General features: G+C 51.8%; 1 protein-coding gene across 1 annotated transcript in view; it reads left to right on the forward strand.

The window, feature by feature from the left end:
* The window catches only part of MINDY4 (MINDY lysine 48 deubiquitinase 4), a gene marked incomplete at its 3' end in the record, with an annotated part of 99,061 nt that overhangs the window by 66,826 nt on the left and 18,325 nt on the right, over positions 1–13,910 (forward strand). The window contains exon 13 of the mRNA XM_084229899.1: positions 3,277–3,344. Coding sequence (XP_084086025.1) covers positions 3,277–3,344 — 68 coding nt within the window. The remainder of the gene's footprint in view (positions 1–3,276; positions 3,345–13,910) is intronic.

Here is a 13,910-nt window from a genome sequence, read left to right on the forward strand (position 1 = left end):
GATAATGTGCAACTTTGTAGTCCAACTGTAACTCTTCAAGAAGAGACTTAAATGCATGGGAAAGACTCTTGTCCACATAAAGTCCCAGGCTATCTCTAGACAAGCAGAGAGGAAGCCTACTATTAAATATACCCAACTCATTGTGAGGGTACAGCAGTGTATCTGATTGCCGAGCTCAGCCTGAGCTGGGCATGGTTTGACAAGGGAGGCCGGGACCGAGGGCTCTGGTGTCAACATTCTCTGGTAAAGCAGGGTCAGAAGAGGGAATTGCTTCTAGGGGGCAAAGGAGGACCCTGAAGTGATTGACCAAACAACCCAAGGTTCTGAGGCCCTGGCTGTTCACCCTCTGCCCATTGATGGCCCCATAAGTCACCTCAGCACCAAGGTCTTCACTTCCTTGTCTATAAGATGGGGCTTCCCTTCTCCTTTGGCCTGTACCCCCAGGACTTCAGTGAAACCTCAGCAAGACAGTGATTGTGAAAGAGGTTCAGAGAGTGGGGACTGCAAGAGGGGAGGGAGCTGCCGCCTTTCTACCATGTTCTTGGCCTCCAGTAAGCCCTCTCCTGGCCCGGCTTCATCCCTGGGTACAAGCAGTCGATATTTGGCCCACCTCAGTCTGGAAGGCAGTGTTTCCCCTTGTCGTTCAATTTATGTTTTTGCTGGAAGCTGTTGAGCTGCCTCAGCACTGCCCTTACCAAATTCATTTTTCATGGCCTGGGCCTAAGAGGGGTTCTTCGTGCCAGACCTGGAAATGAATGCTTAATCATCCCTGCCCAAAATAAATAGCCTTCTCACTGTGTTTTCATTACTGTTCACCCGCTGGGGCGAAGTGTCTGGCCCACCACTTACCCCCCTCTTCCCCAAGCGAGGGGATGCCTCCGCCCCTGCCTCTGATTGGAGCTCCTGGGTGGGCTCAGGTCTCTCCAGGGCCTGAGCAGCACAGGAGAAAGGACCCTTCTTCCCAAATGGTCCCTGACATTTCTCTGGCCCCTCAGGGTGCCTTCTGACACATTGCCCTGCCTGAGCACGCCTCTCAATGCAGGCCCCTTGCTTGTGACCGACCGTCCAGATCCTGGCTGCTTGAATTTGATGAAATAATTTTAATAACTTTTTTTCTTTCAAACAAAACAGAATATTGATGCTCTTCAGTTGTGTTCCTGCAAGGGCAAAAACAAAACAAAACAAAAAACCAGGTGGGGGCTCTTTCCCATCCCCAGCAGTCTCTCTTAGCCAGCCCACAGAGACGGCCATATCCAGACCCCGAGAGGTCCCCTTGAGGGTTTTCCAAGGACTGTGGAACATGCTGGTCTGAGCAGGACTAGCAATTCTCCACATTCACATGGAGAGTTGGGATTTACAATGGCTTCTGTGTTCCTTACCTCGCCGCAGCGCTGTGAGCGCGCAGGCCAGGCAGGCATATGTGCTCCATGGCTTCCCCGAGACGGAGTGCAAGTCCAGGGCAGAAGTGGTAGTTCTCCAGAGGGGAAACAGAACGACGGACATGTTGTGACTTCCGTAAGGTGACGTCCAAGTCTGTAGCAGAGCTGGGACAAGGCGCTGCTGATCTCCATCCTGAGTCCCCCGCGCGGAGGTGATCAGCCTTACTCTTTGCTATTGTCAGAGCAATCTCACAGGCTTGACCTCCTAGGATATTTGCTGTAAGACGAGGAAATATGCAAGATGTTCATTATCCTCCTTTTACAAATGGGAAAATTGAATACAACAGGAGTGAAGTGACTGACCCGAGATCACAGAACTAAGAAGAGATTGATTTAAGATTGTTGTTGACACATTCATTCCACTTTTACCACAAAAAAAGATTTGAAATTACTTATAAAAAACGATTCCTTAACCCTTCTGTGCCTCAGTTTCCTTATCTCTAAAATCTCCTTGGAGATTTTTTGTGTTCCAGCCACGGTGAACCTGCCGTCTCTTGCCCCTGAGTCTTTGTGTGCTTTTCCTCTGGCTGAGAACAGCACTGTCCCTTGGGTTCAGACACCACTTCCTCCAAAAGCCTTCCTTGACCTTCCCTCCTTCCCTAAATCCTACGTTGTTTTGAAGGCCCTTCCTGGGTGTTTCCAGAGGACCTGGTATTTCCTCTCAGGGCAGATCTCCCCCCCACCCTATTCGGGTTTCTTATTATTCTTCCTTCCCTGTTACTTCCATGAGGACAGATCCATGTCCGTCTTGTTCTTGTTCACAAGTACAGTTAGGAACAACCTCTTGGCACGGAAATTTAACTCCCTATTTTTTTTTTAATGACCGGCTAATTGAATTACTGACTGAAAACAAAGGCTATATCTTGAGGAAAAGATACTTTTATCAGAATCTTGAGCTGAAATAGTTGCCACAGTTGAGCACCATATTTGGCTCTGAAGCTTCCTGGCAGCCAAGGCAAAAAATGGAGATATGAGAAATTATGTAATTTTCATTGTTCTAAGAAAACAAGCTTCCCCCTGCCTTAAGAAATGGATTACATGCAAGGAACACTGGCTATTGTAGTAGGCAGTATCTTCAACAGAACAGCTCCCATGAAATGGTATCTCCCCCAAAGTATGATAAGTTCTGTAAGTTCTTCACGCTGATTTTCGATTGGGGCAGGGGATGGAGGATCCTGGAGGAGAGGATGGGATGTGGCTTTCTGGGTCACACGGCAATGTAGAACCAGCATTGTACTAGTTAACACAGGTGCTGAGCCCCGTTCTAAGTGCTTTATAGGGATTATCTCAATCTTCATTACTACCTGAAAAGGGTAGGTCCTATTCTTATTATCACCCTTATTTCATAGGTGTGAAGACTGAGGACAGAAAAGTTAAGAAGTATCCTTGCTATCATGTACTTTGGAGTGGCAGAGCCAGGCTCCAGGCAGCCAGGTTCCAGGATTTGGGCTCCGAACCTGTCTAGGGACTAGGGAAAGACCAGTAAGGCATTCACCTTGGGCACAACATTCAAAGGGTGCCAAAAACTCAGTAGTTAGCATAACTAATATTGTAATGCGATACTGAAAAAAATTAAAATTAATCCGAAAAGTCCCTGGTGAAGAAAATATAAAAATTTTTTTTTTCAAAGATTGAATTTACCTAGCACTTGCGCTGCTCACCTCATTCTCCATTCTGACCCTAATTCTGCTTCAAGGCAGCTCTCTGCTGCTCTCTGTGCAGCTCTCTACACAGTCCTTTAGAGTAAGTAAACTAGAATCAGATGGTGAGGCTGCTCCTGGGGTGTGGTCCTGAGATGAGGGGGAGGAGGTGCTCATTTCCTTTCTCCTCTCCCCAGTTTGAAGCGGGCCCCTATGGTTGTGTCCTGCTCACTCTGTCTGCCATCCTGTCCAGGTCCACGGAACTGTGAGTATCTTTCTCCCTCTACTCCTGAGCCATACTTGCGTGTCTTGTCCACTGCTGCTCCCCAGAACCTCGGACAGGGGGCACTGGGCACATCATTGGTACTTAGTGAGTGTGCTTGGGATGCATGAGGGGACAGTTGGCTGGTAGAGGAGAGAACAGTTACATTCTGCATACACATGTGTTCAGTGCTGCCTTCTTCTGGTCTCCCCATGTGTGCTGGGGAGTTTGGGAAAGATCTGATACACCCCCCTCAAAGAGTTTGCTGTCCCGCTGGGGTCCCACAGGAGTGTGCACATACGTACGCACTCAGGTGGGCTCCCCTGGACAAGTGTGGGACTGACAATTGAGTCTGAGAACTGGATCTCCCACAAGACCAGGGATCCCCACAAGCTCAGAGAAGGGAAATCTCATCATAGGCCAAAGCAATTGAGAAGGCTGCAAGGCTTATGTCGAGGGCTAGCTCCGAGACAGGGAGTGGACATGTGTCTGGGGACCTTAGAGGGTGTGTGTATGTGCGGGGAGGGCCTGGGTCCCTGATCCTGCATTCTTATCAACTTGGCCTCTGGGCTGCCTGAGAGCTGGAGTTCTTTCATCATACTCATTCCTTAGGCGCCTTCTAGGCCTCTTATCCATATTTGTCACCTAGACCTTATGTCACCAGTGAAGGTAGCAGATTAGTAGCACATTCATAATTTTGTCAAGTATAATTGATTGCTCCATTCACTTCCAAGCAGAGAGCAGACCCTGGGACATGGAGACCTGGGGACAATCAACTTTCACTTTGGAGGGTGCTTGGTGTGAGGGAAGATTTGAGAACAACTCTAAGCAGAGGGGGGAGGAGATGCCTATAAGCGGGGACTGAAAAGAATAGGCCTGTGGTGCTCAGGCTGGGAGGCCCTGACTGACGGAGGCTCTGCTCCCCTGTCAGTGGGCTCTGGTACCAGAAGGAGGATGGCAGGGACCTGAGACCTAGTGCTGCTGGCCTCCCTGCTGCTTGCTGCTGCTGACCTTGCTGCACGCGTGTGTGTACAGCATTTTCTTCTAATCCTGCCATAATGATATGATTCATTCCTGGCCAGGTTCACCCAGGTAGAGACTACAAGCCACGCCGCCTTCTCCCCAGGGTTGGGTGTATTAATCCCTGGGTTGACAGGGTTGGGTGAGCAACCCCAGATGTATGGATGAGACCCTTCAGCTCACTTAGGAGAAGCTGAGCTCCCAGAAGGGCCAGGCCTGGTGATATCTGGCAGTGTGATCCTCCCAGCCTCAGTTTCCCTGTCTGTATAAGGGTCCCTCTAGTGTTCTGTGTATAGGGTGTCTCTGCTCTGCTCTGGACCACGGCTGCAGGCGCCACTGGGAGCCAGGGAGCGAGTTACCCTCTTTAGATGTGTGTCCAGCTAGGGTGGTTTGGCAGCCCTGGGCCTCAGGCCCCAAGTCCAGGCCACTCTTCTTGTTGTCCAGAGCTGAAGGACTGGGACTGCGTCTGCCCTCCAACCCCCACCCCATTCAAATGAGCCAGGCAAGCGTCAGTCCCTGTCTAGGCCGCGGCACCTGTCGGCCACCTGTGTGAGGAAGACTGCACTGCTGGACCTGCGAGCCTCATGCTGGGGGTCTGATGTCACAGTCCTGCCAACCCCGCCTCCCACCAGGGACAGAGACACGCCCAGACACACAGGTAGATACATACAGGGACAGGGGTGTGTCATCTAATGGGAGTCGCCTCCTCCCCCTTGTTCCCAGGCAGGGGAGAGGGTAAATGATAATTGTCCTCCCCTCAGGGTCCCTAAGAAGGTTGATGATATCAAGGTCTCCGTGGGCAGGCTCGACAGCCTGGTCCCCTCCTTTCAGAAGGGCCAGTACAGAGACCTGTGCTGGCCTTGGACCCAGCAGGGCGTTGGCTGGGTTTGTTTTACTCAGGTGGCCTTCCCGACTTCCTAGAGCCGGGTCCTTTGCTTTCCCATCCACACACAGTGCTTGTTTAGCCCCACGCAGCCCTGTTAGGCAGCACACTGACTTCTCTCTCCATCTCTGTGCTTCTGAGGAGGAAGCAAGGCTTTGAGAAGTCAGTGACTTGCCCCAGGTTTCTACAGCATGACTCAGGCCCCCTGGTCTGAGCGGGGCTCATAGGATTTGCTGTTTAAGGACCTGAGCTTGGAAGTATAGCAGACTTGGTGTCAGGCCTGACTATAATCCTCTGAGCCTGAGTTTCTTGCTCTTTGAAATGGGATGAGAATTCCTGCCTCATAAAATGAAGGAAGAAACGTGTGCGCTTGGCTGGCCTCCTGGTGGGGAGCAAGCCTTGACGAACGGCTGCTGCCTTTTCCATCCTGTTCCAGCAACGCTCAGGTGCTTCTTGTGTCCTCTTCTGTCTGCACCGTCTGTTTTGGCTTGGCAGCTTGTGGTGGTGGCCATGTTTCCCCCTCGGTAGACATGGCCACGGGCATGTCAGTGTGTGGAGCTAGGGGCAACCTCAGAGCTGTGTGTGGTTGCTTGGGGAGGGGGGCAGGAGAGGGGATGGGAGTGAGCCACCCAGAGGTGTACTGGAAAAGACTCTTAACTCCCTCTTTCTTGTTCAAGTTCAAGAATACTTTCAGTTCCCTGTCTGGTCTGAGGGTTTCAGGTGGGGAATAGGGCATGGCCTGCGCCACCTGCTCCCAGTCCGACCAGTCTCAGGATGGTTGCCTGCCTGAGACTTGAAATCAGAGTGGAGCCCACCTATGCTCTCCTGGCTCTGGTCGGGGAGGCTTCCAGAAGTGGGGTGGCAGCTGAAAGGAGGACAGACAAGACTGACAGCAGGATGGGAAGAGCCTGTCATGATGCTACCCAGATCCTGTGAGAGTCACGCTGAAATCATTTAAAATAACACGTTAACATTCCTGGCATTTCCGAGGGCTCCTCTGAAAAAGTTTTTCTCTCGCCTGCGCCCTCGGAATGGGTGCTCCTGGAACGTCCACTCCCCCTCACATGCCTGTCACGTTGCACTCCGGCGGCGCTCCCCTCTGCTCCAGCGCTTCCAATCTCCCTTCTCGGGAGAGACGCCAGGCCTGGCTCCAGGTTTGCTGTGATTCATCTGGTGGTGATAACAGGGCTGTGAAAACCCACCTCGTTCCTCCTGTGCCGGGGTTAGCAACTTGCAAAGGCCTTTCCTTATGAACACTTGGACTTGGGGGGCAGAAATCACTGCACAGGCGCCATCTGTCAGACTGAGTAGAGAGGGGTTTGTCCAGGGCAGCCAGTGAGGACAAATCACGGGGGAGCATCCTGCTGACTGGCTGCAGTATGCAGTGTAGCTTCAGGATACTGGGTTCTCCAACAGGCGGTGTGGCTGAGCCAACCTGTGCCTTAGCTCCTTTATCTCTCTTTTTATAACGAAACAAAATCTGAGCTTTACCCAAATAAACTGTACCCCAAATATCCTTATTAAAGCAGATGCAGCAGAACTACTTTGACCAGAGTTTTGGGGGTTTCAGGAGACCCCCCAAATGAAGACCCCAGACTGCCCCACCCATCTCCCAACCCCTTTTGGAGAAGCCCCAGGTCTGCAAACATAGCTTAAAAACCATAGGACAAGATGACTTGTGAGGGCCTTACTATTCGGGTTCAGATTCAGCTTTCCTGAACCTGTTGATGCTGTTTTGGGGTGATATGTTTCTATTATGGGCAGTTGAAACATATCTTGGTAGCCCAAAGAGATAGCAGAGTGTCTCAAATCACACACTAGGGAGAAGTGGAGTAGGGGACTGGGACACACTTCAGTTCTTCTCATATATATATATATATATATATATATATATATATATATATATATATGGAGAGAGAGAGAGAGAGTGTGTGTGTGTGTGTGAGAGAGAGAGAGAGAGAGAGAAAGAAAGAGAGAGATGCAGAGCTAGGGTGAGGCCACCATGGGCAGATGCAAATTTGGTGGAGTGCAGCCTCATGGCTGCCTGGCCACTTCGCTCTCCGAGGTTGAAAGAACAGTAGCGATACTGGCCTTGGAGGTTTTCTTTACCCCAGACTGAGTGCAAAGCCTTGTGAAGGTTTTATTTTTTTCCACTTGATTTCAAGCCATCTATTTTCTTTCCTCAGATCTCGGGTTGCTTACAGTAAATCTCATACTGGCTTTCACGCTCTCCTAGTTCCATGGCTTTCCAAACCACAGAGCCAGAACTCTCCCTCCAGCTCTCACAAGCCCCAAGGCTGCTTAGGGTCCTGTGCTCAGGACCAGCTCCAAGTCAGGTCCATGCAGCACAGCATGCGGTGCTCCAGCCCCTTAGGGAGTCAGCATGGAGGGCCTGGCCCCGGGGAGGGCCCAGATGATGCCTGCTGGAGGGTGTAGGCCTGGACTCGGTGGTGAGGTAACTTGTGAAGAAAGTCTTTTCATGCGGTAGATCCTTGGCATTTAGTACAGTGGCAACTTCAGCTGCTAAAGGCAATCTTAGTTCCAAAATAGGTGGTACTTTGTCATTTGCTGAAGTAATTTTTGAACAGCACAAGCCAGGCACTGAGGACAAAGGTATGGCTGAGGGGCAACACCCACATGTGGTGACCTTGTTGCTTTCACTAATGCTCCAAGAACAACAACAACATGACTTTTTTCTGTGTGAAAATGCCCTGAAATGAAAGTTCATAAGGTAACACAAAGGTAAGTGACAGAAGCTTAATTCTTATCATAAGCAGAAAGCAAAGCTATTCATTCACAGCAAAAGTCCTGGGTGCAGGAGTGGCTGGGTCTGGGAACCCAGGCATGAGCTTGGGCCTTGGTGTCTCTCCTGGTGCCTCTTGACTCTTCATTCCTCTGTCTCAGTGGTGTTCTCAGAAGACCCTAGGTGGGAAGGGAGTCCTTTCTCCAGTACTCCTCATCCCCCCAGGTACCTGGTCCCTTTCCCGATGCCACCTGTGGTCAAGCCTGTGCCACACCCACCAAGAGGTCTGTGAATGGGCCACCCCTGAAGGCAGACAGCACCCAAAGGGGTCTACCACACCAACAGGGAAAGGCTCTGTCTAGAGTCAAAGGGCAGGAGGGCAGATGTTGGTCTGTCTGCTGGGTCGGATCTGGGCATTGATGGAGGCCCCACAGCTTGTTCTAAGAAATGAAGAAAAACAATGCCAAACCTTCCATTTCTAGGAGAACTCACTGAACGGAGACTGGCAGGGTCACCGGTGGGCCGTGGCATATGGATTTGAGTAGGAAGCTGTTCATGTTGCCAGTCCAGGGTTTCTGGGTCCCAGATATCCCTCCTGAGGAATAGGATTTGAGTCAGCTTTGTCCTCCACCCTCCAGTGTGCTCTCTAAACTCTTCCAGTCCAGGATAACGGATGAAGCAGTTGGTCTCTCCCTTGGCTCTCTCACATACAGCATGAGAGATGGAGCAGCATAGGAAAGGGCCCTTCCTGCCTGACATGCCGAGAACTTTTTACTGTACCTGACAACAGCAGGAATTTCCTCAGTGAACTTCAGGTCAACTTTCACCTCAATTTGCTTTTAGGTGGAGGCCAAGCTAATGGGTACTTGAAGCAAACATCTAAAGAGACCAGGGTGAGGGGTGTGAGACAGACCGGAAGTGCTCGCCAGTCCCGGTGCCACCAGAAATAGCAAATGCCCTTCAGACCTCTCTTCCCTTGAGGGGCCATCCTTCTTCAGGTCCTGTCGCTGGGATCCTGTGGCTCCTGTGTACCTGCTGCGTGACCAGAGCTCTGTCCTGCAGCTCAGTTTGGCTGCCCCTGGAGGTCCCATGAAGCCCACTCACTCTGTGTGAGGCCCAGCAGGAGGGGTCCTCACTGCTCTCTGGGCTTGGGGGGCTTTCAGCAACTTGAGAGGCAGGCCCACAGACCTGGGGCCAGTACCCCACTTTGCAGATGGAAGGGCGAAGGCTCTGAGAAGTTAAGGGCAGGTTGATGGAACAGCCGACACACCGCGTCTCCTGTCTCTAAGTCTGAGACTCTGCCCACACTGGCCTTCCTGGGCTGGGGGAGGGGTTGTGGTGTGTGGCTATGTTCTGCCAATGTAAATGGAGAAGTAAAAATCAAGACCCCCAAGTAGACCCACACTAAAGTGGATGCCTCTCTGCCCACTTCACTCTCTATTTAACTTCAGTTGGCACGGTCTGGCCCCAGACCCATGGTCTGGCTGCTGAGGGGGCACATCACGGCCAGTGAGTGCCAGTGGGCTGTGGCTGAGGGACACGGAACCTGAGGGATGGATGGGGACCTGCAGAGGAGGGAGGCCAAGCTCAGGTCACACTGGGGTGAGTGGCAGAACTGGGAGGGTCTGCTTCCCCTCAGTGCCCCGGGCACCCCCTCAGCCTCTAGGCCCACAAATGACTCTGGAGCCCAGATAAAGAGGACAGGGGTTGGTTGGAGGGAGAGGCAATTAGCCTCTTAGAAGAATCTTATGTTCCAGGATGGCCTCAGCTGCTTGGGTAGGCTACTTGCTTCTTCCTGCTCCCTCACACCTCTGCCTGCCTTCTCACACCTCTGCCTGCCCCCTCACACTTTTGGGTCCAATTTCTGGGGGCTGTTCCATGAGTGCCTTCTTGCAGCTTCGCTCAGCATGGGATGGGCAAGCGTGTCAATTTAAGCCCATTTGATGTGTCCCTGTGGGGTTCAGAGCCCCGTTCTGGGCAGCTGGGGGCCACATGGATACAACATAACCCAAGGCATCCAAGTCCTGTGCCTGGAGGGGCAAGAAAGACACGTGGAGAACAGATGTGGGATATCCTGGAAGGGTGGGGCACAGCTTACCTAGAACAAGGGAGGTGTATTTTGTGGAGGAGGGAACATTTATGTGGGGATGGTTTTAGCAGGCAGCAAGAACTAATAGGCAAAGGCCAGTGGTGGGGATTTGCAGGGAACAGTTGTACAAGGTCTGGTTGGGAAGGAGACAGAAGGCAGCTTGGGAAGGCTCCTTCCTCCAGGCTGTTCCCTCTCTCCCATCTACATACCTTACCCTGCCTCCTGGAATTGCTTCTGGAACCTTCCTCTCCAGTTGTCTGCCTGGAGAATGGAAATAACAGCCCTGTCTGCCAACCTGTTTGCAGCTACAAGCCTTCTTTATGGCCTCTGCTTTATTGCAACAGCTCTTTGAGGTGGCTACCAGATATTGCCAGTGGGGGATGACACACCCAAAGCTCAGAGACAGAAGCCAGTTGCCGAAGGTCACATAGTGCAGGTGGCATAAGAGCCCTGACAACCATGTGTTTTGACTCATTGTCCACTCCTTGTCAGCCTTCCTGGGAAAACAGACAATATCTGCTGAGTTCAAATCCTTTTCAAATATTCATGGTTACATTTCGACCTCTCAGAGGCCACCGTTTATTCTGGGTTCTTGGCCGTGATACGAATGGTTGAGGTTGCAGGAATCGTGACCTCTCAGTCATTGTTTTTTTAAATTTTATTATTGTTGTTATCGTAGGAAAAAGGAAGTGACATTTACCGCATGCCAAATGCTTTATATAGTTCATCTCATTCAGTTCTCACAGCAATCTGTAATAGAAAGAGGCATCATCATACCCATATTGCAAGTGGGGAAACTGAGGCTCAGAAAGGGCGCACTAAGGAAGCAGCAGCAGCTGGATTTGAATCCAGGCAGGACTCCCCGACTTCTGAGCCCCAGTTCTCTTGGTTGTGTCACAACTGCGCTTGTCACTATTGATGTTGTCCTCAAAAGTCATTAAAAATCCCTCCAAACAAAGGGTTGTCTCTGGAGGTGGCTGCAAGTGGTTGGGATGCACGGGAAGGCCTGGCCTGTGATGCAGGGGTGGCAGGAGGGACAGAGAGAAGCTGGCCCAGCGGCACATGGTGGCGCCTCTGGCTGGTGCCCTTAAGGTCAGGTGGAAGGGAGGTGGCTGGCGAGTCCTCCCAGGTTAATTCCTGCCTGTTTTAGGCTTGATGTTTTAACTATCAGAGTCATGGACCAGGCATACTCGTGCACATTCCAGAAGCTCCCCAGAGACCCCTTGCTCCAGTTCTCTGGATTTATATGAGGGCACTGGCTGAGAGAAAGGCAGGGACTTGCCTGAAGCGAAAGGCTGTGACCGAAGCTGGAACCCTGACTCTAGGCTACTCGGACATATTTTTATTCTCATTCAGAAACTTCTGTACAAAATGCCCAGATTCACATGTTTAGACACATGGTGGGGAGACTTTAGGGTCAAGAGACAAGCTGTGTCCCAGCCACAGGGTGGGGACCAGGAGTGGGACTTAAGGGCTCCTGGACCTACCTGGAATTGGCCACCCAGGCTGCCGTCATGTGTTTCAGGCCATCGCCGACATTGTGACATAGGTGCTGGGGTCTAAGTGATGACCTGCTGGCTGTGGGACCCCAAGACTACCCGTCCCTTCTCCTTTCTGGGCCTCAGTTTCCCTATTGATGAACCAGTGGTTCTTGCCCCCCTGCATTTATGAGGCTATGGAGAGGAACTGTGCCTTGAGGTGTGTGACGAAGGGCGGACTGGAGGGAGGCAGCCAAACTTCCACCCAGCTTTGGGCTCTGAAGCTGGCTGACGTCTCCACTAGCCTGTGGCCAGTCGTGTTCTTTCTCTAGGCATTTCCCAATCAGCAATATGCTGAACCCTTAGGGCTCTGTGAGGCTGCTGCCCGCTTTGTCCTGTTTCTTGGTCCTCAGAGTCTCTGGGAGCTTCTGATGGGGCCAGAGCTGGGTAGCAGTCCTTGCTGACATCAGGGCCAGAGCTCTCTGATTCCCCCCACCACCCCATCAATGGATGCGCTGGATACCCCCAAGCCTGTGCCATCACTTAGAAACTACTGGTCCAGGTTCTGGCCCTACGTTCCCAGAATGCTCAGCAGAGGGGCAGCGGCTTAGTCAGGGCCAAGCCCTTCCTCCTCATAACTTTCCATGTCCCAGTCAAGTCCATCAGGCTCCTCCACTCTGTGCTTCTTGGAATCTGAAATCTAGGTGAGCCCCTGCTTCCTAGAGGGGTTCCTAGTGCAGGAGGCCTTCTGGGGACATGCTTAGTCATGCAGGCCTGGACGCCTAACACCCAGCCTGGGGATGCTTCCTCAGACAGCGTGAAATTCTCTTGGGACCCAGGGTTGTCCAGCTTCCAGGAAGACTGTGGAAGGGGCCTCTTCGCCCGTAGGCTGGAATGGTCTTTAGTCCCAGGGAAGAGCCTGTCACAGCCTGCAGCTCCAGCCCAGGATGTGCCAGGACCTCAGAGCTCAGGCAGATTCTTCTGCTCTTGGCTGCATGACTTTGGAGACCTAGCTGTTCTGGATATTCGATCCCAGCTGAAGAGAAGGCTCTGAATCCTAGAAAGATGTTGAGGGCCACTTGTCCTACATTACAAAGACCGCTGTAACAAAGTACCATAGTCCAGTGGTTTATACTATACAACTCTATCGTCTCATGGTTCTGGAGGCTGGAAATCCAAGGTGTTGGCAGCATTTGTTTGTTCCAGGCCTCTCTCCTTGGCTTGCAGACGGCAGCCTTCTCACTGTGTCCTCATGCAGTCTGTCCTCTGTGTGTATGCATCACTGGTGTTCCTCTGTCCCCCAATTTCCTCTTCTTAAAAGGACAACAGTCAGATTGGATTAGGGTCCACCCCAAAGGCTGCCTTGTTTAGCTTAATCATCCCTTGAAAGACTATTTCCAAATGTAGACACATTCTAAGGCAGTAAGATTTAGGGCTTCAACATATGAATTGGGGGGGGGCACTGTTTTGCCCATAGCAACATTCATGCATGCAGGTCCTTCATGTTGTAAAAAGGGGAGATTGAGGCCCAAAGAGGAGAGGTTTGCACTCACTCATCAAACCCAGGCCCAAAGTAGGGCCTGGTGACGGCCCTGCTGTGAGCTGCCTTTTCTCTGGGCAGAGCAGAGACTGTTGTTCCTTTGCTCAAAGGCTTCTGACACTCAGCTCTCTGGGGAATTCCCCTAGAGGGAGGTCTGGGCATCTAGATTTGCCAAAGTTGTAAATCTCTTAAGCCATAAGCTGCTCCTTGGCGTCTCCCGAATGGCCTAATGTGAAATACAGATGTTCCTCCCTTTTAAGATTCGAGCTCACTTCTGAATTTCCCATCGTGTTTGCACCTAAGGATGCAATTACCATTTCCTCCCATTGTCCTTTCTGCCTGTCCCTCTGCTCTCAGCTGACGCAGGCTCTCAAACCCGCTGGGTGAACACGAGGCTGTGAGTTTATGAAGATCAGACTGCTTCTGAAAGCTTCGGACTGGCTCCGGGCCAGCGATGCTTATCAGTCCACCCAGGGCTCCTTTGAGGTTATTTTCTTCTCTTCAGAAGATGCCTGTATATGCTGCAGAGAGTGTTTCCATCAATTCTTCTGCCTGAGCTGGTGCCAGCCCAGTGCTGCCCTCGGCCATTCGTCCCCCTAGCCGGCTCCTTCCCAGGCATGCTGGGCTGTGTGGGGCAGGCCAGCCCCTAAAGCCCTTCCTGAAGACCCCAGGTCTGTGACTCTCGGCTGCACCCCTGCATCACGCCAGCCCCAGCACCTGCCTTCTCATGTGGGCTGCAAACCATCCTGTTTGACCACGGCTGTTAAAAACCACAAGAAAGCTTTGTTCCTGCAGAGGTCACGGAGCTTGAGTTTC

This window comes from Talpa europaea, assembly GCF_964194135.1.
Source record: "Talpa europaea genome assembly, chromosome: 3".
NCBI classification, from domain to species: domain Eukaryota; kingdom Metazoa; phylum Chordata; class Mammalia; order Eulipotyphla; family Talpidae; genus Talpa; species Talpa europaea.